The 26,551-nt window shown below is 39.5% G+C and overlaps 1 protein-coding gene across 3 annotated transcripts in view; it reads right to left on the bottom strand.

Annotated features, from left to right (window-relative positions):
- The window catches only part of GALNT11 (polypeptide N-acetylgalactosaminyltransferase 11), a 56,318-nt gene that overhangs the window by 9,118 nt on the left and 20,649 nt on the right, over nt 1-26,551 (bottom strand). Inside the window, exons 3-10 of one of the 3 annotated variants that reach the window (XM_075492350.1) lie at nt 25,396-25,519; nt 23,266-23,432; nt 18,895-19,020; nt 16,291-16,540; nt 13,264-13,381; nt 11,029-11,181; nt 7,496-7,714; nt 3,990-4,094 (exon numbers count right to left, since the gene is read on the bottom strand). In XM_075492350.1, coding sequence (XP_075348465.1) covers nt 3,990-4,094; nt 7,496-7,714; nt 11,029-11,181; nt 13,264-13,381; nt 16,291-16,540; nt 18,895-19,020; nt 23,266-23,432; nt 25,396-25,519 — 1,262 coding nt within the window. The remainder of the gene's footprint in view (nt 1-3,989; nt 4,095-7,495; nt 7,715-11,028; nt 11,182-13,263; nt 13,382-16,290; nt 16,541-18,894; nt 19,021-23,265; nt 23,433-25,395; nt 25,520-26,551) is intronic. The other 2 variants (XM_075492351.1, XM_075492352.1) reach the window with 2 other exon arrangements.

Below are 26,551 nucleotides of genomic sequence, written 5' to 3'. Positions count from 1 at the left end.
CTTAAATATTGCTAAGTAAGAGAAAGGTTAAATTATTGAAATGAAGTAAACGCACAGAGGAGAGGTTATAACAACACAGGAAGTAAAGCTTAAGAGTCCACCTAGCATATTTGAAAACAAACAGTAGAAAAATCCACATAATTCAGTGGACTTTAAGAGGAGATTTTTCAGAAAAGGAACTTGGCTTTAAGCATTTAGGTCAGGAAGAAGGCAAGTACATGTTAGCTATGTAACAAACCCAATCTTCTTTTAGCTGTTAGATCACAAACACTCCCACTAGTTAGTCCCATGTTGGCCTTCACTCCAAAACCTTCCTTTTCAGTGTTCTTTGATGCTCCTCTTCCAAGTTTGTCAGTAACTACTTCTACTCCTCCTCCTTTAGGGCAGTATCTAGCCAAAAGCCTGCCTCAGCATCCTTGTCTCCTAATCACCACCTGATTAACCTTGGTGTGATGGTTTTGGGTAGAATCTACACCACAGTTTCCTACTTCCACTTTTCAGACATCTCCAGTCTTTCATGATGATCTTTCCATGTGCCTAAATATTTTCTATCCTCCTTCAACACTGAAGTTTTTGTGGTGTGCACTACCTTGTGCATTCTCAGTTTTGTTTCCACAAAGAGGTCAGACACGCTACTGAATTTCAGGAGAGTGTTTACTTTGGCAATCTTGGCAGTTCCCTTCACACGACCACTCTTCAACTACAAAATTTCTCATTCCATGTTAGTTTTCTGTTTGCAAAATTCACAATCAATTTTTCTGCTTTTTCTGACCTCTGTGCACTGCCCTTCATTCTCCAAAATCCTGCCACCTCTTCTACTTGTGCTATTTCTAACTACAAAATTTTCATCACTTACTGCTAAGTTTGTGTTCAATCCCCAGTGTGATCCCAGACTGCGTATTTCTGTTACAATTAATGAAACATCCTAGTTTTAATGAAAACTTAGAGAAAAACACAAATTTTTAAAATATTTTCTAGATGCATCACCTGTGAGAACCACTTCCTTTATTGCTTTTCCTTTCTATAGCAAAAAGATGAATTGAATGTCACTATCATGTCAAGTCCTAGAAAACAGGATAGTTGGATGTGCTTGAGTAATTTTTAACTACTTAATGATGATCATCTAAGTCAACTTCAATTAAAAGTATTACCCATAACGGTGATACAACTGCAAGTTACACAACATCTGGTATTTCTTTTAAATCAAGGAGTTAAGTGAGAATCTGAAATTTCTTAGCAGCCACGAAGGCTAGAGAAAACAAAGCAAGCATAAACTAAAGGCAAAACAGACTTGCTTGTAAGGCCAATCTCATTACTTCAGTGAGTCTGCTTTCCCCAGACACCCACTTTTTAAGGTCAGCTCTCACATGGATGAATCATCTATGTTACACAGAAGACCATTTTCCAGTCAAAAGATTACACAGAAGATCATTTTCCAACCAAGAGAACTGCAGTCAATGAGTCTTAAGGCAGCTCAGTTTTGTTTTCCCATCCCTTTGTATGTTTTTCCAGGTAGACTGCACCTTGGTCCTTCAACTTACTGAGCAGTAGCATGTATTTTTCAAGGGAGGGTGTTACCTATTCACAGAGCAAAAGCAGCCTGGAAAGAGAGAAACAGCGATAACTTAGTCCTGTTCCTCAGAGAAAAATTAGCTGGCATCAAATGAAATCAGCACCAAGTGGTACCAAATTATTTCCCACAGAAAGCACAGCTAAGCTGTGGTACTCACTCCCACAGGATGCCAAATGCTTACATGAGGTCAAAATACAATTAGACGCTCATGAAAAAGCAAAAATTCTACAAAAATACCATCTTTGGCTCAGAAAAAACACTAAACAAAGACACAAAAATACCACTCGCAAAGTGTAGATTGGTATCTTCCAGAATAAATGTCTGCACTGCGTGTATTAGCAACACACATTTAACTTGCTGCCGGTGGGCATCCAAGGGACAAGATAGCTGGGTACCTGCCTTCACCAGACCCAACACAGGCTTTCTTATTAGGCCAAAGGCATAAACCAGATGCTTTTAGAGCAAAAATCAGCTGAAAATCCCAATGGGTTGAGTGTTACCAGAAATGACAGTTAAAAGCTTCCAACAGTCAGGAAATTTCTTGCTATTTTTACAGGCAGAAGCTGTTAATTAAGTGTCATCTTTCTCTACATTGTTCTCATGTATCTATAGCAAGATTGTTCAAGAGGATATGAAAGCAAGCTGGCTGAATGTACTCTTGGGATTTATTAGGAGAACAAAATAAGTCTGATGGCAGAAAACCATAGTGTTGGTTAACATACTTGGTTGGAGAACAAAATCACTGTGAAAGAAGATAGCACAGCCAGGTTTTTTTTATGAGAACTAATTGCTTCTTTTACCACTAGTAAACTAGATTCATGAGAATAGAAGCCAAAGATCAACGAGCTGAGCATTCATTTGTCTTTCTCAACACCAAAAGGCTAACTGAAGTTTCTGTCTCCGGGGGGGGGGGGGATGTGTCAGAAAAAGGTTTTGATAAGGAAAAACAACAGACTTCCTCCTTCAGCCATGTGGCAGCTCACTATTAGAAATATTGCAGGAAGGAGAAGTGAAACAGTAACTGTGAGGACCCATCTGTTCTTACTGTGGACATCATCCTCTGGAAGGCATTGCTCCTTTCTCACTCACAGACTGAATCTCACTCAGAAAGCAGCATTACACCTCTAGCACTGTAAATGTACAATCACTGGTGCCAGCTACTATTACATTTACACAGGCAGTAAGACTGGCTGACTTTCTTGCAGCTAATGGAAGAGATCACATAGGAAAACCCTGAATCCCATTCCAGCTTAAATTCATCCACCTTTAAAACAGGGACCTACAATTTGGTAATAGAGATGATTACTCAGTACTCCACAGGCAAAGTGCAGGGATGTATTGTTTGGTCCTGTCTAAGTGGCAACTGGAGACCACGTGCCTACAGCCAGCCACACTTACCCAGACACTGGCTAACACCCATTGCACTGTCTCCCTCTCTCACATTCAACTGGCGAGACCACAGGTAGGAGGCAGAAAGTCCCGTTAGTTGACAAAGCACACAACTTTTTGTTTGGGACTATTACAAATCATCCTGCTTCTACTTCTGCAGTTTCTATATCCTGAAAACTACTGCCCATTTCATAAAGTAGCAAGTTAGTCTAGTACAACCCACCTTTGGTAAAGCTACGCTGCATTACATTCCCATGGTCCATTTACTTTGTGTCTTTGATTACTTTTCTCTTTAAATGAGATCTAGTTTTTAGACTTGGGTCCCATGGGCTCCTAAATCATAATGTTCTCAATGTAGTTCTTAGCTAGGTAAAAGTCTTTATGCCATTAGGTGAAGATCTCTCTACCCTGGAGGTTTTTTTATCCAAGTCCTGAATTTCTGTTGCCTGGAAGAATAGAAGTGGAATAGCAAAGGCTTCATATAGTAACATAAAAACTCTCATTAGATTTTCACATCCATCCCCAATTAATCCTCACCTGTAACCAAAGAATTTTCTAAATTCATTATAATTCCTTCTATTTAAAGATAACAACAAATCATTCATTCACCCCAAACTACAGCCACTCCAGCAGCAGAGGACTAGTTGTACAGTAAACAAAGAACAGCAGGCCAGGAAAAGGCTGCCTTAAATCCTGGTATGAGGAACCGACTGAAAGAGCTTCTACAAATTCTGAAGTGTCAATCAGTGGATTATGAACCCATCAGGAGCCACTTCAGGAGAGTCTTAAGGCATATACTGAGATCTATGCCATAAAGATAGGAGATTATAATATCCAACACTCAGCATTAGTAGGTACAGAGCAGCAAGATCCACAGTTTCCTTGGCCAGCCTTGCGGTTTGAACGATACTCTGAAATCAGCCTGCTTGCTGATGAGATGTTATACTAGAGCACTTTGCCAGCAGGAGAACATATTAGCAGTTTGGAAGATGTGAATCACTATTCAATATAATTCGGAATATCATACCTGGTTTTGATCATTGTAGTCACATTCCCGAACCACTACCAGGCCTCCTTTCTGACTTGGGTGGCCCTGGGCGACCAGGCATTTGTTGGTTTGAAGGTGATACAACTATGAAAGGAAAAGAGTTTGATGAACTGAGTAAATAACAAACATCACATACCAAAGGGAACATATGGTAATGCTTTGGAAGCCCTAGAACTCAGTGTGCTCACAAAAAAACAACCAACCCGCAATTAAAAAAAAAAAAAAAAAAGACTCTTTCCCTTTTAAAAATATCATTTTGTTTTTCAGATAATTTGGAGAAAAACCAGCATTAAATAGTTCCATTTTGCTTTCTAATTACATCAAGATTTCCCTCTTTATGGTACAAGTGCAGTACACACAACATGGCTCAGCACATGCTAGCCATACTCTGTCAAGTTTCTTTCCCCTCTTCACCCTCCGTGAAAGTCTCAGGTTCCAGGTAGTCACTAGCTCAGGAATATCAACTGTATTGTATAAACAACATTTTCCTACAGTTTAGCTTAAACATAACTCTCATCCCACAGCCTCTCTTCATGAAGCAGGACCGCCTCTTTGAAAAAGAAGAAGGAATTACATAAATACAAGCAACTTCAGAGACTTAATTTTGTTTGCAAATTGATTTTCAAGAGTGTTCAGGTAACTGAAGCGCCATAGTTATCAGCTAAGTTATTTTAATGACAGATCAGGGAAGAAGGGAAAATTTTACAGAGGCCCAAATGCTCATTCCAGTTCAAATGCACTGCCTAGTCTGATTTGGAGTAATGTTGTATCAGGGGACTAGATTCAGGTCAGGAGCCTGTCCTGGGATGCAAACCTGTAAGCATATACCATCAAAGCAAACAAGGGGGTTCCCAGCAAGTTAGTAATCTCTCCTGGTTTGGGCAGTGATGCCCACCCTAAAAGTCACCCAAGAGATTTTATGCAGAGCCTGAGGATTAGGTTGCCGTATTCCAAGAGTCAAGAATCATTAAGATGTTGATGTATGTAACCCCACAGAGTTACTGTGCAAGATAAAACACCTCCACTCTGGCTTTAAATTATACACATGCCCTAAACTAACTGGTGGCCAGCAGAGGACTTCTTTTCAGCCTGATTATTCTTCTTCCCCCAGTGTGGTGGGGATCAGGCTATTCAGGCAGCAATCACTGCCTGCACATCAAGAACTGCACCACACAGCCAAGGGTACAAAGGAGAAAAGCAATTATTCCAGCAATGGCCACAACTCTGCCATTTCCTTCCTCACAGCAGAGCCCTGCTCTCTACCAAGTGCACAGGAGTGCATTTGACAGTCAATGGGCGTGTGCGGGAGATGGCAGGGCCCCAGATCTGGCAACCACATTAAAAATAATTATTTCCAATCTGGAGCTGAATGTGGAGGAAAAAAGAATTTGCTGTCCTGAACTCAAGGCCAGGCTGATTAATTAGCTAGCTGCATTTTATTATGGAGACATACATAGCTGTCTCGGCATTTCTATCTATTCTACAGATTTTTAGAAACCAAACGACACTTCCAGTAATAAAAAGAAAGGACTGCTCCATCACACGATAGCAAAAATTAGAGTGTGCAAATACCAAATCATATTCTTCACTAAACACCATTTCTGGAAACAGCTGTCCCAAGGCACATCAACAGCCTCCTCAAGTGCACCATGTTTCTCCTGTTCCCTACACACATCTGAAACAAATTACACAAAACCTTCTAAGTAACATTTCCTCACACCCCAGAGACTTCTAGGAGAGATCTCATTTTCATCATTCCTCACTCAACAGAAGGCTTTCAAACCATAGAGCTACATGAGTTTTATATGATTTCTGTCCTTATTTTTATTGGCCATGATGATCAGCATTTGATAACACTGTTAAGAACTGTCACAATTTGTGATCATTACAGTTCTCCCCAGCTGTCAAACCAGCACTTATCTCTGGCCCAATTAGTTTTTGAGAATAAGCTGGGATTTGGAGTGATTCATCCCGAATCCTAAAGAGTCTGGCACGCAGTGGTGACATTGGCTGATCATTCTGTTCCTTATAGGCATCTGGAAATAGTTTATAGAATCATCAGAGCCAAAGCTGACTCTCTCACACAATGCTGGGTATAATTCTTGAACCCCAGAGAACCAAGCCAAGGAACTGCATTTTTTCTGTGTCTTGTCTCCCCCTTCTTAAAGGGTGCACAAAGGTTTTCTCCAAATTAAACCATGGGAAATTATTGCTAGGAAGATTTCCCCTTAAGTGTTGTTGAGGGATTCATATCTCTTAGTAGCCTCCCCCACATCAGCAATTCCTTAGTTAAACTTCTGTCTGAATGAAAGCAGAAAGCTATTAAATTTAATGGGGGGGGGGGGGGGGGGGGGGAGGTGGGGGAGGGAAGGTCTAACTAGGGGAATAACAGCATTTAACAACTAGGGGCATCACCCCATTGTATCAGTTTTATTCAGGGAAACTACACATTTGCCCTAATAAACAACTTCACAGCTTGGCTGGGATACAATTATAAAAATACTGCACCAATTGTGGATTCCCAGATAGCTGCTTCCAAGCAAAAAATCTAATTATGTCAATAGGTTCTGCATGAACTCAGGTCCTCCAGCCTGAATCTACTTGCAGGACCAGCAACTGTTGACAGCTACTGCAGACTGTGCTACCTTGTGGAGAGGGCTACATCCCTACTTAATGCTTCCAATTATTGAGCTAGAAAGGAATCTGCTAACCATAACCCATGAGCACATGAAACAGTTTATTCAAGGTCTTTGAGAAAGTTGTCTCAGGTTTGAAGTTATCCGTTATTTTTTGGAAGCGTAAAAAGCACACATCAGATGAATTTGGCACTGGAGAGAACAAATGCAACTGTATGCTGGCTTTGCCTACTTACAAACCCATAAACATAGGTGTCAGAGCTAAGGCATGAATTTAATCATGATTTCCTTCATGAATACATGTAAAAATATATCTCTTCACTTCTACTTTGAAGAAAAAAGGAGCAAAACTCATTTTTTGTTCATTATCTAACAGTCAAGACTAGAAAAGCCACCACTCTCAGATGCAAGTGTTCATCTTTGCAGAAAATTATCCAGTAAAAGCAATGAGTTTGGAAACTAATTACACTGTACTCTTATCATAAATCAAGAGAGCGTTAATATTGGAGGCCAAATTTCTCTCTATCCAAATCCATCTTCAGAGCCAACAGCCATGAAAGCGCATTCTAAAGACATCAAAACTTCGTAACTCAGAGCTTTGAGGTAAGAAACCTCATTGAATAGTATCTAGTCTGAAAATGACCCAAAATATAGATCAGAGTGAAACTGATTTGCCTTTGTCTAAAGACACAAATTCTGTTATTTTCAAGACAGCTTATTGCAAAACTAAAACTCTATGCTCTACGGAAAAAGATTATTTTTCTTGTATTTGAGAAAATCTTTCAGAAAAAAACCTCAAAATAATTTAAAAAACCCAGAATTCTATATTTTTAAGAAAGTTTATCTTACCCTTCCACGCTGGATTATTTTCGGTCGTTTCTGTGCTCTATTGATAAAAACTGGCTGCGGAGCTTTGGCATTGGGCCCAGATATTTGCATCTCAGGATAGATATTATCTAAATACCACTTAAATGACTTGCAGTTCAATCTTTTTCTCAATTCTACACGGTCGGTAATATTTCCGTAGTTCCTCATCCTTAGCTCAGGTCTCAAAGCAAAATACTGTTCCTGTATTTAAGAGAAACAGGTTGGAAGCAAGGGGAGAAGAATTTCAGATTATTGATTTCCAACTTTTTCCTGTTTGCAGAACTCCCAAAGTTTCATTTCATTTTGCTAATGCTTTCAACCATTAAGTTTGAAACTGGCATTAGGAAATTCCAGTGTTTAGATTGTCACAGGAAGTGAGATTTATCTTGCCTAACTCTGAGCTAATCCTTCTAGACTGCTTTTTTTGATGAAGACACTTCTCAGGCATGAATCTGCTCACCTTTTTTAGATACCAACTTGAGGAGGAAACAAATCAGCCCTACACTCCATTGGCAGTAAAGGCACCCTAGAGTCATTAGGTCAGAAACAGATGCGTATATCGTCATCATCTTCATCTGGCCAAGGTTTCTTTAAATTAGTTTGACTGTCCTATTGATTGTTTTCATTGTTGTGAGGTTCAAGTGTATTTTGTCTTCCACAATTTCCAGCCTTCTGGAAACTGAGGAAGAGATGTGCCTAGCAATTTGCGTCATCACAGCTATCTGCATATACTTCAGCTCCTGTTATTACGGATAACAATGACATCACAGCACCAAACAAGTTGTGAAAATCATCAGAAACAGCAAAGTTTGTGTCCTGGTTCAGCTGGGATAGAGTTAATTTTCTTCCTAGTAGCTGCTATAGTGCTGTGTTTTGGATTTAGGATGAGAATAACGTTGATAACACACTGATGGTTTAGTTGTTGCTAAGTAATGTTCACACTGGTCAAGGACTTTGCAGCTCCCCATGCTCTGCCAGGTGCACAAGAAGCTGGGAGGGGGCACAGCCAGGACAGCTGACCCCAACTGCCCAAAGGGCTATTCCATACCATATGACGCTGTGCTCAGTGTATAAATTGGGGGGAGTTGGCTGGGGGGCAGCAATCACTGCTCGGGGACTGGCTGGGCATCGGTCAGCGGGTGGTGAGCGGTTGCATCACTTGTTTGTTTGTTTTTCCCTGGGTTTTGTTCCTCTCTCTCTCACACATTGTTTTCCTTTTCGTTACAATTTTTTATTATTATTATTTTATTTCAATTATTAAACTGCTCTTACCTCAGCCCATGAGTTTTCTTACTTTTACTCTTCAGATTCTCTCCCCCATGCCACCGGGAGGGGGGAGGGTGAGGAAGCGGCTATGTGGTGCTTAGTTGCCAACCGAAGCTAAACCACAACACCTTCCAACTTTACAAGTTACCAGGACAAAAAAAAATTCCATATCAGAATAGACCTATAAATGGGACTGTCTTGTGAAGTTCAGTGGGACCATGCATTTATTCACATGAAGAATCAGAACTGTCACCTGGGCTTTCTGTGAAGCCCAGTTTCTTCCCTTCAACTGCATCATCCCCAGAAAGGCTCCTGCAATGTTATTTTTTCATGTTCTAATTTATGATTATACTTGGAATTGTACCTGGTTAGGCAAGGATGGATTAAGATTCCAGCTCAATCTTATGTGCTGTTCAACTCTAATGCAGAGACCACGGGGACAAAGAGGAATTCATGAATGTATTGTGGCATGAATACTATTACCAAAACTAGAAGAAAAATCCCCTTGCAGACTCTTTAATTCCAGCTAGATTTACAGAGCTCATAGAAAAGGCATTGTATTTGCACATTAACTAGTTTACTAGATGTTATATAGAAATCAGTTTTCAGGGCACTGAGCTATGGTATTTTGTTGGATTAATCTCTAGTAGACATCTGGAATTTACTTACCGTAATGTGGTTCTGACAGTTTTCAATTACCTACTCCAGTCTTTGATATTCGGATGACAGACAGCGTCATCTCAAGATAAATTACACATCTGTCCTTATCAAGATCTTTGAGCACTTAGATGCGCTTGATGTATCACTGCTATTTTAACAGCAGAGAGGGGGGAAGCATTGAGTACATTGAACTGTTGGACAACTCTGAGGAAGTTTGGAGATAGACTGGACATCACTATCAGAAATTGGTCTGCCTCAAAAAAGTAGCTCTGCTATTCCAGTTGCCTCTTTCCTGGTTAAAGTTCAAATTTTAGTATCCTGCCTTTTCTGCATTATTTATTTCCATTGTATACAGGAACTTACTTTTACATTTTGCTTTTGACAGCTATGAAAATGTTGCTGTTTCCCTTCCATTATGCAATTTTATTATTCAATACTGGTATTTGCTCTTTGCTACAGAACAGGTCCTTTAAGGCTTATCTTTGTACTATTCATCATACAATCAGTTCAGTAAATGATACTGGCCCTAAATATTTGCATTACACTTATAAAAACAAAAGTGATTTCCAGGCTTGCCTTCCATACATAAATCTGTCATAATGACAGTCTCTGGCAACTATCAGAGAATTAGATTAGAAACGGCTGGAAAAGTTCAGGCACAAGTCTGTGATAAGAGACTGCTAGAATCAGCAGTTTAAGTCCTTGTTGGACAAAGCAGTATTAGCTGGAAATTATAAAAAACACTCTCAATTCCAAGCTTCAGAGAATGCCATCATTAATCACAAAACTGTGCCCAGACACCAATAAAAGGGAAAGTGATAGATCAAATCTACCAATGCATTATGGAGATGGAGAACAGAGATAAAAATTAATGACCCCTAATAGGTTCCTCAAACCGACTGAGATAAAGGATGGGGTTTGAAACATAAACATCTACAGAATATACAGTTAATAAAATATGTCTTGTATAGAAATTGGAGGGACCACAGGAGCTGGCCATGCAGCACATCCTATGGTCTCACAAGGCAAAGTGTCCTCAAGTATCACAGAGATCAGGGCTTCACAAAAAGCCTGATCTACATTTAAAACCATCAGTACCAAGATCCAAAGGCAAGGAAGGAATACACTTGCCCTTGAATCCAGAAGTCAATCCTGATTGATGTTCCAGGGCAAGACAGACTAAGAATCAGACTGCTAATTAAAACAGAAAGCAAGCAACCAACCAACAGAATCTGTCTCACCAACATGGAAACTACCTGAAGGCATATAGCAGTAGTATATGGCTGCCATGTTAATACCGATTTGGACACAAAGCAATGCAGAGCTTAGAAGAACTCATTCGTCATCATTAAAAAGGCATAAAACTGAATCTCCTGCAGGCAGCAGAAGTAACAGGGAGTAGACTCAAGCACTCAAAAGCCAAACGACAGTCCTACAGAATTTAAGAATTCATACCAAAATTAACATTAGGAAATCAGACTATGGAAGGAAGACCCCCTTAGGGATGCTAACAGACCCCACTGTGATACAGTCCTTTGACAAACAAGCCAGTTAATAACATTATTTCATGACCTAGAATTGACTCTTACCTTATATTCATCCATCCACACATGTGCCAGCCTCAGTGAGTTATGAGCCATAGTGTCCTGTCCCCCCGGTGAGCCATAGGGACGTCTTTTACGGAAAATGTGTCCCACCCTGGAGCAGGGGATGATCAGAAGTCTACCACCACACATCCAGATCTGTCCATAGAAAACCAGAACATACCTCATTGTACGTATGCGGACAAGGCTCACTACCTCCTCCCCTTCTTCAAGAGATACTTGGGTAGGTGTAAACATGATGATGCAATTAGGTGTCAGCAATATTGTCCTACATGTCATGCCTTCTGACAAGTTAAATTAACAAATCTTCATGTTAGAAAAGACTATTTTTGTCATATCATCACACTTTCCACATAACACATCATGGCTTTCACAAAACAAATAGTAAGTTTTCTAAAATTTTATGCTCTATTGACCGATTAGAAAACACTGAAATACATGGGCTGGGATTCAACTTGCAGATTAAGAGATCTAAATTTCTTTGCCTACATGAGAATTACATGTCCACACTTCATGTTAGAAAAGACTATTTTTGTCATATCATCACACTTTCCACATAACACATCATGGCTTTCACAAAACAAATAGTAAATTTTCTAAAATTTTATGCTCTATTGACCGATTAGAAAACACTGAAATACATGGGCTGGGATTCAACTTGCAGATTAAGAGATCTAAATTTCTTTGCCTACATGAGAATTACATGTCCACACTTCCACAACAGATAATGAAGATCAGTCTGCATCATCAAGGGAGCCTGGAGAGCTTTCAACTAAGTATAAGCACCTATTTTACACAGCTGTTTATTTCTGTTAAGTATATGTTATATACTTAATATATAACAGAATATGTCACAAATACTGTTCACATTCAGATACTACATTTAGGTGCCTTAATCCAGCTCCATTGCACCCCAGATCTAGATTTCATTTACACTCTCATTTATTTTTTTAAATTTCTTTTTAAACTTAAGGTTCCAGCAAGTTATCACCATTGGCCCTTTGTTGGACTAATGTGTTCTCTGATCTCAGAAAAATCTTCTCACATTAGCAGTTTATAATCAAGTTACTTTTAAAACTCCTCCTGGATAAGATAAAGACTAAAGTTCTTTACAACTCTCCCCCAGGGAGAGGGGGGGGCTCCCAGACCTTATAAAGCTCTCTGAATATACTCCAATTTTTCAAAGCCCTTTTTATTGCAACTGTGTATTACACAGTAATAACGATAATTTCCTCATACTCCATACACTTCTACTCAGATAGCTAATAATTATATTTTGTATGGAAAACTTGAAAGATTTTATTTATTCAGTAAATATCCCTTTAACATCACTCAAATTTATGAAATGCCAGTTCTTATTTTTGAGCTCTAATCTTGATTTCTCTAATGACCCAATTTGACAGATTTCTCTAAAGTTTTGGGAGTTGTGTGTTTGGTTTTGGGTTTTTTTGGTGGTGTTTTTTTTTTATAACTTCACTTTTTAATCCCCTTTTCATATTTGTCATGATAGCATCTCATTTTCAGGCAGAATCTTGTCAAACCTGTTGATGAATCCCCTTTACAAAAGTGAAGAGGTAAACATGACATTGAGCACAAAAAGTTGTTTTTCTTTCAGTGGAGTGACAGGGAAGATGAGATAAAATATAGGAAGCCCAATGAAGTATCACTTCCAAATCTCCTGATTACAACTTTCTCATTATTTTCCTAACCAAGCTGACTCCTCTACATGACTTTTAATTTAATTATAAAGTATTTACATTTCCAGGCCCTCAAAAAGGAAGCTGAAGTGTCTGAAAAGCCCCATACATGTCTAAGGAAATATAAGCAGCTTACTTATTATCAACGTTGCTGTGAGCCATGCATCTTTTTACCTGACTCGTGAAATTCATTAGACACTGCTTGTAAACTAATTTCAGAAATTTGCATGATTATTCTTTTCTTATGCTTCTCTACAGGTATTATGAAATGCTCCACCAAACAAAGAAAAAGCCACAAACATTTAACTACAGAGCTCAAAGTTCTCTTTAATCTTCCCATTAAAACTTAACTTGAAGATTATTGTAAAGGCAATTACTGTGCGCTGAAGGCATCCTTCCTGGGAATAAAAGTGCCAATTTCTGTGTGCAAATAGCTATTCCAGCACTAAAGAAATTGTACATAGGGAAGAGAAGCAGCCAGACACTGAGGTTCATACTCCAATAAACATACAAGCTAGATTACCCGAAAAGATATTTCCAGATTTTCTCCTCCCCAGATGTCCATGCCACTATCATATTGTCCAAGTTCATTAAAGTACTCACGATCCATGGCAAACAGGCCTCCAGCCATAGTAGGTGACCTAAAAAGGAATATTGAAAGAAGTTCATTTTCTTTTAGAGAAAAACAACAGTAATTTTAGCCAAATTGGCTAGTCTCAAAGCTTAAATTTAGACCTACATAATACAATTTAAATCCTGCAGACACTAGAAATCGTCAGATCACCTTCTAGCCTCAAAACATTTTCAAAAGCAGGTCTGTAAGTAGTATTGGTGATCTTTCATTATTCCAATACCTACAAACCATATTTATTTGTGTAGCAAACTTGACGAAAAGGGATAGGACAGGGAAAGAGGAACAAAGTGGCTGTCTCTCTACTAAGAAAAAGGGGGGGGGGGGGGGGGGGGGGAGAAAAAAACACATAAAAACCTGTGCAAGTTTGGAGTCCATCAAGTTTTCTACAGTGAAACTTAGGAGCTGCCTTTAATTAGATCTGTCTTTACCAGAAGCTATTTCTCCTACAGTTACAGACATGTACACTTGCACACAATAATGTGTTCTTCCCCCTCTTACAGGGGCAAATTATACAGGCCAGGCTTGACTGAACTGCAGGAGTAGAATCCAGAGTACACGTTACTTTCCCATATTAAATTAGATCAACAAACAGGGTCCAAATTTAAATCATACAAGCCAGGAGGCTGCTAAAAGAAATGCTACTCTGTCTCAGATAGAATTTAACTACCAGGAGCAGCGTTGTTTCATCACTGATGCAATGATCAGTTTATTGGCAAGTTATTTACAGGTTTTATATTTGCATAGATGTTCTCTTCAGGGCTTCCCAGTTTTTTGCCTTGCCTGTGTGTTACTAGACTGGTGCTCTGTTTTGCAAAATCTGTGTGTTATCCCCATTGTACGATCTCTAGATTGAATTGCTACTGTATCACAAAGTTATATGTGGATGCCCTAGAAGAGTATATAAAAGAGTAAAAACACTACGTAAACATGATATGATAGTTGGAACATACAATGGGCTGGGAACAGGCTTTTTCTCATCCTTGTTATAAAAACCTGTGATGAAACCAAGCCTAAGTCTGGATTTCCTTGCTTGTTCTCACACAATTTTCTACTACAGTTGCTGTCACTTTAAAAGCTGGGTTGAAAGGTTGCTCTCAATTTTTCCATCCTTGACACCAAAATATTTCATTCTGAAGGTCTCTAAAACATAAAATGTAAGACTTTCCATTTGATGGAAAGCCATTTTCAAAGGTTAAATAGCAATCTAGCTTCTTTTTCATAGCAGGCAGAGACCTCTAAGTAGGAAAAGTGACTTTCATACTCAGAAAATGTAATCTTTTTAGATGATTAGACTCCCTTTAAAGTTCTCTGCCTTTTCCATGGGAGTTTTTCCTCTAAGTGAGTTGAAGGAATGCAACAACAGTGTTGAACACAGCAAGAACTAACCTTCAGGCATGCCCCAGATTAACTGAGAACAGTTCTTAACAGAATAAGGATTTTAAGACAGTCTATGCTGGTTCCCCATTCAGATTTTCCCAGCCTGTCCTCTGCCTTCTAGCTTCAGAAACTGCCACAGTGACACCTTCCAAACAAGCCAGTCAAACTGTTAAGAAGTTTCCTGGCTTCTCTGACCAAATCTTGTGACGGGTAGACGTGGAAAGACTAACTGCAGAGCTGTCAGACCACAGCAGAGAACCTTGTGCTGGAGCTGCTTGCGTCAGCCTGAAATGCTCTTCATTTACAGTCCAAGAAAAGAGAATGAGAGAGAGAGAGAGGAGACTGCCCAATTTCCGATTCATTTTGCAAATCTTACAGAAGTACCACATTCTCTGCAAGGAGTCAGTCTGTAAAAAAGGCAAAGTTCTTCCACCTTACAAACCTGAATTCTGTACTGAGATGGATACCTGCAACTCGAAAAAGCACAATCAGCTTCTTGCCATTGTTCTACCTGCACTGGCCCTTCTCATGAAGGGATTCACACTGGGACAGCTTCTGTTCTCATGTCTGAACCATATGTGTCTGCTACTAAAAAAAAAAAAAGGTGTCTACTGACACATTTTACAAGAGTTACGTGTCCAGTAGGAACCAGATATTGCCAGTTCTGTACAGGCAAGACAGCCATCAATGGCTAAAAGATTAAGGAAGGTAACTTTCAAGTCCTAGTGTTAAGCCTTACCAAAACTTTTGTTTCAGAATGACTCTCAAGCAATTCAGACCGCAAAAACAATACGGACAGGCTTCTAACTGACAGTTTTAGGCATTTGCCACATTGTGCAAAGAGACGAGTAGTATTTTAAAGATGGTTTTCACATCCATGTGTGTTCATTTAGGAAGCTTTATGACAAAATAATTGCTTGTTTGAGGAAAAATATAAGTGAAATCTAAAGGAAAAAAATGATGCTGACATAGAAAATTACCATATGCTCTGATGTTCTCTCCCATCAGCTAGGAATCCACCTTCCTATTACCACAAAAAAATATTTTCCCAATCTAGCAATTCTTTAGCATTTCATCACAAAAATTATAGAGCCTATATTAGTGGGATATGCAAGCTATTACTAGCACAAAGGTGGTTATCAAAATCATCATTAAGCCAAACACATCAACAGACTGGAAACAAACATCAATGCATAGCTCAAGAATTAAGTTATTGGACAAATTTAACACAGAATAGCATAAGCTCTTTAAGACTTCCGTCCATAGCAGAAGCTGCTGTTGTACAAACGTTCTCCAAAAGCGTTCTTTCTTGACCTAGTAAGACAGATATACCTAATTTGTGATTAAATGCAAGAAATTAAACTGAAATAGGTAATAGAAACCAAAACGATTTCTAATAAAATAAACAAGTCAGATATTTGACAGGTTAGGCATCTGTTTCTAAAACTGCACACCCAAATACACTCCATAATACTCAAGAAGTGCTTCTGATCATCCCTATGTTACACAGAGCTTCACACCACATAGGAGGAACCTTACTTGATTGGAGCAGTGGCTCCCTCGGGTCCTTCCAGTTCTGACAAAGGAACAAGATCCCACTTGAAGTGCAGGCCCCAGTTAAACCCTCCACGCACAACCGGGGAAGAGCTGTAGGTAAGCGTGTCAGCACTGATTATGTCAATCACAGGGCACACCACAGTCCTGCGATCTTCTCTGATGGGAGTCAGCAGAGGTTGTAACCACATCTCGTTCACCTCACAGTGACTGTCCAGGAATACCAGCACTTTCCCTACAGAGGCCAAAGCACACAAAACATAAAGATCCACGGTAACATGAAATACACAAACACATACACAATTATATCAGCAGCAGAGTACCAGCAGTATCCTCACCACCCTGTGTAACAGAGGGGAAACACCATCTGCACTCGGAAACACTGACAAACCAGAGACTCCACAGGGACTAGTTCAGTCGCAAAGGCAGAAGGTAGATCCTGGGTATTCACATTTAGCTATGAATTGCTCAAGTGGGCCGTTATTTGCATTTCTTTGACAGGGTTTTATAGCCATTACATGTTCTACCCAGATTCAGCAGAGCTACTGTCCTTTAAATGAAGCATCATCAGACCAGCACTCCAAGAGTCAGGCGGTGCATTTGTCCTAATGCAGAGCACATCCCACGCCCGAGTTAGACTACAAAGATAGCTGAAGATGACAGATATTGGGCTGGATGAATTATCCCCATGACAAAGCTCATTTTGTCCACTGACTGTAGTCACCTCGGGCTCTCTTCACATCACACTTCAGCATCCATCCAGTTACTGTTGCAGCTAAGATCTGTGGCTTTTAAACCAAGCCATTCTGATGAATTAATATGCATTCGTCCATGACGCAGGCCACAGCATTTCAATTCCTGAATATAAAGTAACATAGAGCATCTCCCCTTTTCATTAGCTCTAGAGTGAAGGTGGATTCATACCACTTTAAAAGCAGAGTGAATGCCCTAAATGGGCATAGCCAAATCCACCAGTATTAGACCAAGCAAAACTTCGGTCCCATCAGTTTACATGGGGATTCGCCACCATGGTCAGAGAGGACAGTTTGATCCATGAGACACCTTCAGGCTCAGTTGGTCTAAAAAGTCATCTGAATTTTTATGACACAACATAAAATTTATGTAACACTAGAATAACATGGAAGAGATGCAAAAGAGCTTTAAAGAAAACAACTTTGAAACATACAAATATCACGAGTCACCCGTTAACAACAGACAGTATTTGACTGAGGATGGGGGGGGGGGGGGGGGGGGGGGGAACCAACCCAAAACAAAATCCAGACTCCAGCAGTTCAGAAAAGCAATAAAATGACTTAAAACTGCACTAACTCCAATGAATCCTAGCACAGCTTGGAAAGTGCAAGCTCAATTTTCTCTCTGGATTATGCCATTACAATGCTAATGAGTAAACACCAATTAAGAGACTTTATCTGCCACTCAAAATTATTTGAGTAAGTAGCACATACTTTCTCAGACACCAAAGAATTTAACCGGGAAGCATATTATGGTAAAAGGCGCACTGTGTACATAAAGCACCAAACATAGTTTATCCCAATTAACACTCACTGCAACAAAAGAAAAGCTTGTATGAGAAACATTACAATTAGATGGGTGAATTACAAGCCAGATTAGAGTGTACCTTAATAAGGAAGCAGATTGCCATTTTAGAGCGATCGTTTTCATATGAAACATGCAGAAGATATTCTGAGATCACAATATCTGGCTCAGATAGAGATGTTCCTGAGACAACATTCTTTCAGGGCAGGAATAGGGAAAATTCTACATTGCCTCACTGAATTTTGTCAAATACTGGCTTTGTTTTACTACTTCACTGACTCTCTCTAAAAAATTAACTCATTTTATCAAAAGCAAACTTCCGCAGGAAGAAAAGAAAAAATACAAATCAACAGTTCAGGCAAGGTTTAAAAGACACTCAAATTTGGCTCCAAATTTGCAAAGTCATTGTTTGGGTGACTTGAAAAAACATCTCCCCTCTCTTACACAGCATAGTTTTCCTAAAGTTAATTACAAACTGTAAACACAGTGAATTTATTGTATCTACTCTATATTTACATATAAGCAAGTACCAAGTCCTCCTTGCTTCCTTCTCATTGAGTAACAGAAAAACCTCAGGTGAGGACTAATTCAGTAAAACTATGAGGAAACACTGAAAAAAGCTTTATAAAGATCTCGGTCAACTGCATGATGTAAACATTTAAATGCACAGGTAATGTTAGTTAAGGTCTCTAATTATCATTATACAGGTATCACTGAAGACACTCTGCATAGCTGTTGTGACATAGGTTAATACAACAGCTAAAGATCAATGCAATTAACTCATTTCAAAGTCACTGATATTCTGAAACAACTGCTAAAATGTCTCTCACCTAAGATAGCATTATCCCACATCTTTCTTCCCCTACGCCAAGCTGTGTAGCTTAGAACATGGCATGACATGCAGAGGCCCTACAGTGGGCTAAAACAATCACAGGTCAAACATTCAACATCTGAAAGAGCTGCACTACAGAAACACAAGTCAATTAACATATGGTCAAAGCATGCAAGGAAGAGAGCAACAAGAAAATATACCTGTAGCATGAGAGGCTCCAATCATCCTTCCTCGAATCAAGCCTTCCCGCTTCTCATTTCTTACCAATTTTGTGGTTTTTGGAAGCTGAGTTTTAACATATTCACCCAAGTCTTTCTTCAAGTCAGCTGAGAAAAGAAAACCACAAGTTCAACAACAGGATGGAAATTGTGAAAGCTTTGTTTAAAGTCCCAAGATGTTCAACTCAAAAAAGGCCAAAAGCTTGATCAAAAAGCTACCCCATTACAGCATAGCTTCGAACCAAGAATACCAAAAGGACAGTCAGCCATCCCACATCCTACACCTGCCTTCCAATTCCCATGGCCTTTTTATATTGTTTTATTCTCACATTTTCCTATTAACTGCTTCACTTTTTCCTGCTGCATTGTGGAAAACCACGTGGACAAAGCAGTTACATACCCTGCACTGAAAAGGGTGATAGACCATATGACTGGGCCTTCCACGGCGCACATGCCCGCTGGTAAGTACTTCCTTATATTTTCCCAACTAACTTTTTATGCGCTGCCACTGTCTCAGGTTTTATACATAGCCTTTGTTTCCTGAATACAGACTGGACTGTTATCTTTTTGTTCTGTTCGCAAAGCCTTTAGTGCAATACAACTCAAGTTAACTGGAACTACTAGACTCTATGCTAAAAGGAATTACTGCTGCTAAAAAAAAAGGCACTGTACAAAGAAACAGCATTTCCAAATTCTTCTCATGCTGACTGTCATTTGCAGCAGAAGTAATGAAAGCCCCTTCACACAGGCAAGTGATTTAAATTACTATGTTCCATATACTAAAACAAACACACCTTTAAAAAGAAGCATGAAGACACCTTTCATTATCTGTACCTGCTTAGCTGATACAATAGCAGATACAAAGAATTACAGCTCACTGAGTGGTGGTTGCTTTTCTAAAATCCAAAAGGATCAAAGATACTGCTGGCAAGCATGTGCTTTTCAAGGAGAGCAAAGTTCACCGAAGTCTATAGGCACTACTGTAACTTAACTAACATCAATGGCGATTTTAAGAGTAACAATACTTTTTTCACCCAAGGACAGTGGTTTCTAACATTAAAGCAGGACCACTGAAGAGAATATGGACACATGAAGACTGAAGTAATGGAAAAACAGAAGTTAATAAGCTTATGGAGAAATAAAGAAGAATATAAAATGAGGAAGAAAAACAAAAAGCCAGCTGAGACTTCATAGAGAACCTTGGTATAGGGAGGCAGACAGACTTTCAACAGAGGATATGCTGGAATAAATATTGTTATTCTGATGAGTATCAGTTCAAACATTAAAGTTGCTGTTAACAAGATTAAATGCCAAAGGAATATATGTGGAAGCCAGAGCTGTAACCTTCAGGGAGTACAAGAACTTTCAGGCAGGAAGACTGAAAAGGAGATTCCCAGAAGCAACTCCAAATATTAAGATCTCAGCCCTTGCAACTGCAAGGCAGCATTGTGGATCAAGAATGAGAAGGTACCACAGAGCAAATATGGTGCTAGAGAATATTCTCGGACAAAGAAAATACTCTGGAGAGATGCAGACAGGATTCATTTGGGTCACAGGAATACCCTCCCCTGGTGTTGAATGTGACATCATATGCCAGAGACAATAGGAAAGATTTTTTTGGAGAAAGTCTCCTAGAAAGTTGATGAAATAAAGTCATCTCTAGGATGCTACCCAAATGACATACCCAAATAAGCAGGACAGAAGGATTTGCAAATCTAAAATAAACTAGTGCTTGAATCATTCTTCACCTGATGTATCATAGCAAGGCAAAGACAGCGTACAACTACAGAAAACAAAGGCCTAGCACAAAGCAGAAAAGGTCAATTATCAAACTCATCACTTAGGGTAGATAAGGCTGCATGAAAGGACATACAACACAGGAGGAAGTAGTTTTGTATGTGCAATGGCATGTGCAAACATCTGAAAACAGCAGGGCGGGGGGGGGGGGGGGGGGGGGGAGGGGGAGGTCATGTCCATACTGGTAGCTAAACCAGAACCACAACACAGGCTTGAGCAGCAGAATGTAAGATCCAGTAGTACCTAATGGCTAACATGCTCTCAGCTTCATGTACACTGGGAAGACTGATTTCTTCTGACATAACCCAAAAAATTGCTTCAATACAGCCTGCCTGAGAAATTTTGCTCCAAGGAAAGAATTGCTCCCTTTTAGCCAGTAAACAGTCTCCAAAAATCACTTTACCCATTATCTTGGTCCATATCTATGTAACGAAGGCTCCTCCAAACAAGAGAAATCTAGGATGAGAGTCACGGGTGTTATTATTTCAAAGTACTGAGTTGCAGACAATTTGCTCCTTTTCTGTTCTTCAATGTCTTCTTCTGCGTAGAATAATGCCTTCAGTAACAGCCTTCAACATATCCTGTAGGCTGTTTCATAACAGGTGAAGTCTAAATCAGGGAGAAAGAGGTTCTACTTGAAAAAGAAATCCTGCCTTGCAGCAAAGGGAAAGAAAAGTGTAACAGTGGGCTCAGCTGAGCCATGGAAATGCCTGCTTAGCTAGTAAGACTGTTGATGATTGAGTGTAAGAAGCTTTTTGAGGCAAAACTAGGTGCAAAGACCCAAGCTTTGCACAACAGCACTGATATGCAGCAGAGCTCCAATATTTAAAGCTGAAGAAATAGGCAGAATTTCATCTAAGATACCATTTCAAGAAGTATGTAATGTAGGGAAAATGAATTTAGAAAAAAAAAAAATAATCAGAAGCATAGAGATTAAGCAATTTGCCCAAGCTCACATGAGATTCATGGCACAGCCAAAGTCTTTGTTCATTTCCTCAGCCACTAAACCAGCTTTGCTTTTCTTCAGCTGTAAAATTCCATCCGTTAAAATTAAGCAGCAGTGCAAACATCAGCAGTACCATCATCATCGAGAGCAGTAATTCTCTGTATAAACAATATCTCCTTCCATCTTCGGCTTCAAAACATGTTCATTTGAAGTCAGAAAGGCAAAAGTAGCTACTTTAATGTTTTGAACCTAATTTGGCCTTTGAATTAGCAACAGACTAGAAGAGTGATGGTATTACTGCCTAAACACAGGCATTAATCAACTAAATGCATTACCGTATTCAAAAGATTGAGTTTTGAAGGAAGCTTAGTTCTGAATACGAATAAAACAACAAATTGCACAAGAGACTTTGTAGCAAAGAATGCGTATTGCCTCCAAAACACAAAACAACAAAACAAGCTTTTAAATATTACGCATTCTTATCAGCAAGGGATGAAGTGTTTGATCTTTGTTCTCTTCTGTACCTTAACATTTGATCTGACCTCAGAGAAATAAACTAGCTGCATAACAAGAGAATTTCATTCTACATTATACTTATCTAGCCAGTCTCAGAGCAAGTGAGACCTTAACCCAGAAACCAAACGATGAGACCAAGAGAGCTAATTATATGTACTAAAAAATATAATCTGAAAATCATTTTGAAAATGCAAAAAGCTGTGGACTTGTACAGAGGCAAGCAGGGAACTTGCTCAGTCCTGCTTGCAAGAACTGCTACATTAATGCATTCCTCAACAGGCATTTCACTTTTGAAGTGCCAAAATGCTTAAATTGCGTGTCTGTCTTTGCCTTGTCCATCATTCGAGAGAAAAATGCCAAAGCATCAATCTTTCAACAACAGTAAAGCAATTCTGTAAGTTTTACCCCTCTAAGGCCCCTCCCAGACTGAGGGAGTAGGGGCTGCTCCAAGAGCCAGGGACAGCTACTCTTCGGGTGGCCACAAGAGGCTGTGCGAGAGCCACGCAGAGCCCTCCCAGCAAAGACTGAGCTCTCATCCCAGCACGCCACCAGTGTGAAATGCTGAGCAAGTACAAAAAAAACTGACGCACGCACTGTTTCCAAAGTGCCACATCAACTTCTTTGCAAGACCACAGCTGAGACTGTGTGCACACAATTCCTTTCAGATGCATTCACAGTTAGTATTGGTCCACGAAGTTTACGGAAAGATCAGTGTAATCTGCTCTGAGCACCAGAGCAGCCCCAGCAAGGTACTGTTAAAAACAGCTAAACTATAAACAACTTTTAATCACCCCCTCCACAGATATACACTCCTCACTATTAGCTTCAAAACCTGTTTTTGAATGTTCAAGTCTGTATGATACAAAGCTCATCAGTAAAATGGCACCAAGTGTCAACGTGGATGTCATCTTGGGCTTCTCAGAAGATCATGCATCTGTACTGGCTGGCACTTTTTGGTGATGGACTGCAGTACAAATTGGTTTTGCATCATGGCTTCCACGTTTTTATTTTGACCAGTCAACAAAGCACAGGAAGAGACAGGAAGGTCAAGAAGTGTAAGCACCAACCAAAATATTACTGAAAGGTTCTCTCACCCAATTCACTGTTGTCATCCACCAAAATAATTTCATGAAGAAGGTGTGCAGGAGTGCGATCCAGGACACTATGTACTGTGCGAAGCAGGGCAGATAGCGCTTCATTGTAGAAACAGATAATAACACTGGCAGATGGCAGATCAGAAGGGTAGGACTTCTCTCTACATCTGCAAATAGAAATACAGTAGTTATCACTTTATTTTCAGCGGGATTTCCATAGGGCTAGGTCACTAGTGAAACTTCATAAATAACAAGCAAACATTAAATGCGTAGGAAGACCCCCTAACTTGAACATAAAGAGCCCAGGCATATAACGTCTATAGTAGGGCTCAGCATAGTAAGTTACTCTCCACATAATACAGACTTATAATTAACATTGCTACTTGTTAGAAAACAGAGGATACGATGGATTGGGGTGGGAGTGAGAATCACAGATCCTCAGACAAACAAGAGAAAACACTAAGGGCTTGTTTCAGCTGCCAAAACACTGTCTAGTACCCTTGGGTAGCTCAGACATGTACAGGACTGGCAAAGACATGAGGCCTACAAAAAAACCCACAACTTTATTGGCCAGCTGCTGGAGACTAGGTTGGATATCCCAGAATACCTCCAATGGTGTTAAATACCAATTGAGACAACCAAGGTTGGGATTCAGCCTGCAGATTAAGACACTTAAATCTAGTCACTGCTGTCAGTGGAGTGTAGATAGTGTTCCGCTCACCCTAAGGCTGACAAGTGCATTTTGTCAGCTGAAGAGCTCTGCATGCTCCATTAACTGCACTGACTGGATCTCTCCTAATTATAATAAAAGCAGAGACAACTGACTAACATGCAGCTATCTAAGCTTAAGCATCTTAATCTGCAAGTTGAATCCCACTCAAAGAAGATGATCATTCTTTCTTTCTCCTTATTTTCAAATTTTGTCCATACTTCTAATAGGGCACAGTATCACAGATTAATGCCATTTGAAGATGCCAGACATGAGGGAATCCAATAAAAATAAGAAACTATAAGTGAAAACCCAGAAGTATACAAATGTCTTCATTGACTTGGAATGAACTTAGCTCTTGGGAGAGACATTTCAGCAAGTACGATTCATTACATTTACCCACACCAGAGAAACCACTAGAAAAAACAGATGCAGGTTTGTTTATTTTTCAATTCCATGTTGGGTTTTTTTGTTGTTGTTACAGTGGTGGTTCCCCCCCCCCCCCCCCAACCATCAGACAGATTATGGAAAAAAATCTGCTTTTTAGCAGAAAGATTCAGAGCAGTGCAATCCAGATACCAAGCAAGGACTTTAACTGAGAAACAGAGAGCCTTTGTCATCAGTCATGCTTCTATCTTATCCTTTGCAGGCTTACAACAAATGTGAAATAGTACATATGGTGGAAGTCTCTCATTAACTTGGGTATTGGAACACTTAATGTCCAGCTTTCAAACGTACCAAACAGAATTACAGCATCTCTTCTGGTAGTTACAGTACTGAGCATCTCAAAATGAAGCTTCAAAAAATAAAAATATTGTAGCATGCTTTAAGTAACTGAGTACACAGCTAGCAAGATGAAAGAGACATAGGATGTGTAGTCTTAGTATTGCTGGAAAGAAAGTTTGATTCCTAGGTCTTTTCCACATTGACTCTAAGTATTATTTTCGGAATCTTGTTTCTATCAAAATAGCTGTCTGCCAATCCTACTACTCACAGAAATGAAATTAATATGATAAAATTTTGAGTAAGTCTATATCCGATCTGGTTCCTCATTAAGCATTCTTAAACTGAATTAAGAATCAGGAAAAAAACTGTGCTTTCAGGGAGTAACAGTCTCTTTTTTCATGGAGCCTGGTTTCTGTGGGGCTTTAACTATCACGTACCTTTTCCAGTTGGCAAAGATTAGATTTCCCGAAACAATATTCAGTCAAAAAAGACAGAAGAGACCAAAGAATAAAAATCCTAACCTCAAGCGCTCCTGTTTAAATAGCTGAAAATCTGCCTTCAGCACCACAGGAGGCTGAAAGACTATCTAACAGAAATGTAATACCAAAAATGTTAAATACTGCATCAGGTATAACGTGAATAACAAGTCCTTGAGCACATGAAATACTATATTCTCTCCAAAAATTAGTACATACTTTACATCTCTTGTATCAGGCACCTCCCTGTGGTATCCCAGCCGATTACTGATAAGCATATTGAAAGCATGCTTCTGATAGCCCAAATCTCTCACTTCCTGATCTTCTTCATTAAAAATCATTCCTGCAAAAAAAAAAAAAACCATGCCAAGATCAGTTAACAGGCTCAAAAATATCCTTTGGAAACAATCAAAGATTGCAAGGTATGCTTTAACCTGCCCTAAAATCCATTATGTTCTTCAAAAATCCCTCTGGTTTTGCAAAGTGTATTTTTGTTACCCCTCATGAATAGGTAGTACTTACGAGTAGCCCTTGCAGCTATAATAAAATGAAATTATTCTCCAAAGACTGATGGCTCCATTGTGTTTATTGCCTTACCAGACACACTCCCTTCACTTAAGTGGCCTCTAATTCTTAGCACCACCTAAAAACCAACATCAAACAAGCAACAGAGGGTAGATTTTGGCACACAATGCATCAGCACCTATCCATACAGATGAAGGGTCTGTAATGGGATTTTTGAGTGAGACTACATTTACAATGGTAGAAAAACCCTCACAATAGCAGCTCCAATTTCATACAGTTTTCTCAAGTCTGCAGTAACATAAAAATAGCTATGAAAAAACTGTAAACTTCTTGTTTATATCGCCTGGGAGTTTATATCACCTGTAAAGTAAAATAGCAACAGCAAGTAAATAGCAACAGAGCTAGCTGTTTCTCTATTGATTATTTTAGCAGAAGCATCAACTGTTGCTGAGCATGGCAGAGGCACCAATTGCTGGTATAAATAAGTACACTGCTAGAGGCCAAGGTTGAAATCCTCAATGCCATCCTGCCTGCCTTGACTTAGTGCCATGGGTTTCTCTCTCTCTGAGCCATATACTCACCAGTGTGAATAGAAACAAAATATTACGGTGCTTCACTCAACTCTTCTACAGAAAAAAAAGAGGGAGAGGAGGGAAGTGGTAGCCACCAGCTGTGTCTGCTAGCCACTTCTGCAACAATTCAGGTAGCAGAGCAATGACTTTTTATTGTCTCTGTTCAGCTGGCTGCACAGAATGAGATGCATATGTCCTCTCCAGCTATTATCAAGCTACAGAGGCAATTTCACTGAAATTTTGGTACAAAAAGTGAGCAAGGATCAAGTAATTTATCT

This window comes from Mycteria americana, chromosome 2, assembly GCF_035582795.1.
Source record: "Mycteria americana isolate JAX WOST 10 ecotype Jacksonville Zoo and Gardens chromosome 2, USCA_MyAme_1.0, whole genome shotgun sequence".
Taxonomy (NCBI): domain Eukaryota; kingdom Metazoa; phylum Chordata; class Aves; order Ciconiiformes; family Ciconiidae; genus Mycteria; species Mycteria americana.
This window is presented reverse-complemented; position numbering and strand designations above follow the sequence as displayed.